At 39.2% G+C, this 5,204-nt stretch overlaps 1 protein-coding gene across 1 annotated transcript in view; it reads left to right on the forward strand.

The window, feature by feature from the left end:
- Positions 1–5,204, forward strand: part of PCM1 (pericentriolar material 1) — an 87,804-nt gene that overhangs the window by 6,575 nt on the left and 76,025 nt on the right. Inside the window, exon 2 of the mRNA XM_015565315.1 lies at positions 3,566–3,677. Coding sequence (XP_015420801.1) covers positions 3,582–3,677 — 96 coding nt within the window. The 5' untranslated portion in view covers positions 3,566–3,581. The remainder of the gene's footprint in view (positions 1–3,565; positions 3,678–5,204) is intronic.

A 5,204-nucleotide genomic window follows, 5' to 3' on the forward strand; every position in this document is an offset into this window, starting at 1 on the left:
ATTTTTAGTTTTGTTGAGTTCAGAGAGAGAGAGAGAGAGAGAGAGAGAGAGAGAGAAACTATCCAAGAGAGAAACATCAATCGGCTACCTCCTGCACACCCCCTACTGGGAATCGAGCCTGCAACCTTGGGCATGCGCCCTGACCTTTATTTTTTACTGTTGTTAATTCTCCCTGGAGGACATTTTTCCATTGATTTTCAGAGAGAATGGGAGAGAGGGGGAGAGGCAGAGAAATATTGATGTAAGAAAGACATCAATTGATTGCCTATAGCATGTGCCCCGACCATGGCCAGCAATTGAGTCTGCAACCAAGGTACATGTCCTCATGCCCTTGACCGTAATAGAACCCAGGACCCTTCAGTCCGCAGGTTGAGGCTCTGTTCACTGAGCCAAACCAGCTAGGGCCAAGCCAGCGACCTTTGGTGCATGGGACAATACTCAACAACTGAGCCACACTGGCCAAGGCTTAATGCATATTCTTTAAAAATACCACCACCTCTCTTTTCAATATTAATATTTGTTTCTTATTTTTCTGTATTTTTTTTTTAGACTTCCGAAACAATGCTAAATAACTGATAATGTGGCATTCTTGTTTTGGTCTTTATTTTAATAGGGACGTCCTTAATGTTTTATTTTAAAGTTATTGTCCATTGGTTTAAAATGTACTTTTTCAACTCAGAAGTTTATTAAAGTAATGTATGCTCATTGAAAAAAAAAACACTGTATAAAAATAAATCTAGCTTTAAGGAGCTGTCGATACATACGTACTTTTAAGATTTTTTTTCAAATTTGAAGTGCTGAATTTTATCACATCACTTTTTATTTTGAGATGACAAAATTTAATCTGCTCTGTAATATGTTAACACATGATTCTGATAGATAGCCTAGCATTAAAACATCCAGGCGATCAATCCTTTGTCATGGATGATAGTTATTTTAATATTGTGTTCTAGTGACGAATGGGATAAGTTAGGATCTTACAATTAAAGCACCTAGTATTTGTATTCATCTTTGACATTTTTAAAAATAAATCTTTATTGTTCAGATTATTACAGTTGTTCCTCTTTTTTCCCCCCATAGCTCCCCTGCCCCCGGTTCCCCCCCCCCCCCATTCTCTTCCTCCCGCCGCCCCCCCCCCACTGTCCTTGTCCATAGGTGTATGATCTTCTTCCAATCTCTTCCTGCACCCCCCACACCACCTTCTCGAGAATTGTCAGTGCACTCCCTTTCTATGACCTTGATTCTGTTATATTCATCAGTTTATTCTGCTCATCAGATTTTTCATTCACTTGATTTTTAAATTCACTTGTTGATAGACATGTATTTGTTGTCACTTTGTTGTTCATAATTTTTTTAAATATTTTTACTGAGTTTATTTATTTCAGACAGGAAGGGAGAGGGAGAGAGAGATAGAAACATCAATGATGAGAGAGAATCATTGATCGGCTGCCTCCTGCATGCTCTTTACTGGGAATCAAGCCCACAACCTGGGCAAATGCCCTGACTGGGAATTGAACCTGTGACCTCCAGGTTCATAGGTCAACATCAACCACTGACCCACGCCAGCCAGGCTGTTGTTCATAATTTTTATCTTTACCTTTTTCTTCTTCTTCCTCTTCTTAAAGAATACCTTTCAGCATTTCATTTAATACTGGTTTGGTGGTGATGATCTCCTTTAGCTTTTTCTTATCTGTGAAGCTCTTTATCTGACCTTCAATTCTGAATGATAGCTTTGCTGGATAAAGTAATCTTGGTTAAAGAGACACACTTATGTGGCAGGACTTGCTTCAGTGGGGCTTTGGTGCTCACTGAGTCTGCCCCTTGAGTGTGTCGCTTATGAATGTGAAGAGTTGTAATCCATATGGTTTCACACTGACCACTGGGTATACTGGCTCTTGGATCACCAAGGAGGTGCACAGTCAGCCACTCCCTGAAGCCACCCAGCAGGAGCTACAGGGAGATCTGCAGATTCCTCCTCTTTGTTTGGGGTTTGGAAGTGCCCAGATGAGGCCCAGCTGTGAAGCAAGGCAGTCTGCTGCTGCCAAGCCTTGGGCCTTCTTTTGGAAGCTTTGGAGCTCTCTGACCCAGCTGCAGTGTGTTAGGTTAGGCTTCGAAAGGACAGGCCATTATATGCAAAAGCTGCTGCCCACAGCTTGGGTGGGGCGGGGTTTCAGGGAATCACCAGGGCAGAGCAAACAGCATGGCTGCCAGTCAGCCCTACACCAGGAAGGTTCCCGCGTCTCCACATACCGCTCGCTGCAAGGACCTCTGAGAGAAAGCTGCCCTCATGTTCCTGTCCCAATGCCAGACAGTCTTGTTTCTCCTGGTATGAGTCTGTGTCCCCAGAGTCTCGCCAGGAACTGGAGTTCAGAGTGATCAGGAGCCTGTCTCCCAGTTGAAAAAAAACACAAAACAGCGTACCCATTTGCCAGCCTGTTTCACGAGTGCCTCCGCACCTCTGCACCTCTGTACCTCCTACCAATCTCAGTGCACTTTTTTCGTTCCTTCTGGTTGTAGATCTTCCACCCAGCCAGCCTTCTTGTGGTTCTGGATGATATTTGTTTTGTCTTTTAGTTGGAGTTTTGATGTAGTTGTGAGAGGCAGCAAGTACAGGTGTTTACCTATGCCGCCATCTTGGTTCTCCCTTTGACATTTTTAACTGCATCACCTTGGCAAAATGATCTAACTCCTTTTAATGTTAGTGTTAATGTTTATAAAATGAGAAACCTATTATAACCCTGATGTCTAATGGCCTTTCCTGCCCTTTGGATTATAAAGTTGTAAAGTTGTCTCACCCTCTTCTTCACCCAGCCTCCAACAGGCACAGTTCCGTACTCAGTGGAAATCCAGTTCTCCACAGGATATGTAGAAATCTTATTTTCTCATGATAATCTCTGTTCTTAAACCTTTGCTTGCTTCTCCCATTGCTACTACTGTTTCTCTTCTCTGACTCGGGCATGAAATCCACTGCCTTCCTTGATTTTTACAAAATTCCTAGAAATACAATTTAAAGGCAAAATATTTTTAAAGTGATTTAAGCTACTGTATTCATTGCTTTTATAGGCCGCCCATCTAGTCCTGCTGCTTCCTGCCTCCTCGTCTTGCTTACCATTACTTTCTATTAAAACCAAGCCTTTCTTTGTGTTTCATGCAGAGCAGTTCTGCCCTCTGTATCCTTGACATAAAGCAAATGCCTGGGTCTCTGGAGAGTATTAGTTTCTTTTCTAAGAGCACTTTTGGTTTTAGTTGTTAGTAACTTTTTCCTATCTCATTATCTTTTAGGACTTCGTTGAATAAATTAAATGAAATAACCTTAAAGTTTACAGGCAAGTCTACATGGTGGATATTCAGAGGTTTTCCTTCTCGCCCCATCACTCCAACTACTTAACTCATATTAATCATACTATGTCTAAATTAACGTGTTGTGATATGTGGTTGGCAGTGCCTCTTTTAATTTTATAAAATCAACTTTTCCGAGATTCTTTTATATTGCTAAGTTTCATGGAGTGATTTAAATATTAGAGTTTGTTTTATGTGTTAAAAGGTTTTTACTTGTTTTACAGAAAATTGTTAAAGCCAGTATGGCCGCAGGAGGAGGTCCTTTTGAAGAAGGCATGAATGATCAGGATTTACCAAACTGGAGCAATGAGAATGTTGATGACCGACTCAACAATGTGGTATGATTATCTTATTATGGTGTGTGACTGACTACTAATATTAAAATGCAGCTTTCCCTTGACTTAGCTAAATCAGATTCACTGAAACTATCTGTAAAGTAGGCACATGTTTTCTGGCTGGCCAAGGTATTAAGTGATGCTGGGACATTTGTTGTATTAGTGAAGACATTTTTCTTTGCAGGTAACAGATACCAACTTGAGTTAGCTTAAGCCAAAAAAGAGGTTTCTTTAGTAAGGATATACAGCTGTTTTATGGAAAACAGCTTAAAGGAATAAAGTTGGGTTTTAAGAAGGGACTAAAAAAAGGAACTAGAAAGTTGTCAAGAATTACTTTTTTGCTTTTTTTACTCTCCTGAGTTCCTCTGTTTAACATAACTTTTTCTTCACAGCCCAGCTTTCTCCTCTGCTCCACATGGTGCACTATGGCTGCCCTTTGATTCTAAAGTTTTCAGTTATAGCTGCAATTAAATACTGACTAGTTACCTTTTTCACTGACTAGTGAAATTTTAAAGTATAAATATCCCAATTTACATTAGATATGCATCTTTTTTTCCAGTTATCTATGGCAGGATTGGATGGGGTCGATAGAATAAGAGATTGGCAGGAACACCAACACATGGATTGGGGTGGAGGGACAGTTTGTAGAGAAGGAAGTTTTGTTATAAATGAGGAAAATACCCCAAAGGTTTTATTATTGTAAAACTAAAGGATTCTTCTAATCTAGATATGGTGGGAATTTATAGACTTTTTTTTGAATGAGTTAGGTTAGTAAATAAAAATGTTTTCTAGTGAAAACATTAAGCATTTTTTGTTATCAGATCTAATGTAATAAGAACACCGTTTCCTATAAAAACAGTAAGTTATGTTTATTGCTTACTATATACTAGGCACTGTGTTAGGTATTTTCTGTATGTTATTTTTAATTGTGTTTTAAAGGTGACACTATTTTAGAGATTAGGCAGTTGTGACTATGGGAAGTTAAATTGCTTAGGGTCATGCAATGGAGCATTTCTTCAGAAAACAGTAATTACTTTAGAACCCAGGTTGATTCCAGATCTGCCTTCTTATCATTCATACTAACTTTAACCCCTTCCCCGGCAGAAACGTGTATACTCGTTTTCACAAAATGTTCTTTTTCAGTCGTCGACAAGTATACTAAGAAAATATGGTAAAAAAATATGGTTTATAGGAAGACGAGTTACAAACTGTTTTCATAACCAGCATCAAAAATACTATATAGAACCAAAATAAAAAAATTTGTCTGAAAAAGAAACGTTTTTAACAAAAAAATTGTTGGGGAAGGGGTTAAAGGAGGGCAGTAAAGGTATCTATAAATTATAAATTTCCATATTCAATCTATCTATCTATGTCTACACTAATAAAAGAGAAACATGCAAATTGGTGTCACTTCACTACCCTTCCCATTGGCTAATCAAGGCAATATGCAAATTAACTGCCAACTAAGATGGTGGTTAATTTGCATACTCGCAATGATGGGAGGCAAAAGGGGAAGGATGGACCACAGTT

The sequence above is a fragment of the Myotis davidii genome, unplaced genomic scaffold (genome assembly GCF_000327345.1).
Source record: "Myotis davidii unplaced genomic scaffold, ASM32734v1 scaffold71, whole genome shotgun sequence".
Classification (NCBI taxonomy): Eukaryota; Metazoa; Chordata; class Mammalia; order Chiroptera; family Vespertilionidae; genus Myotis; species Myotis davidii.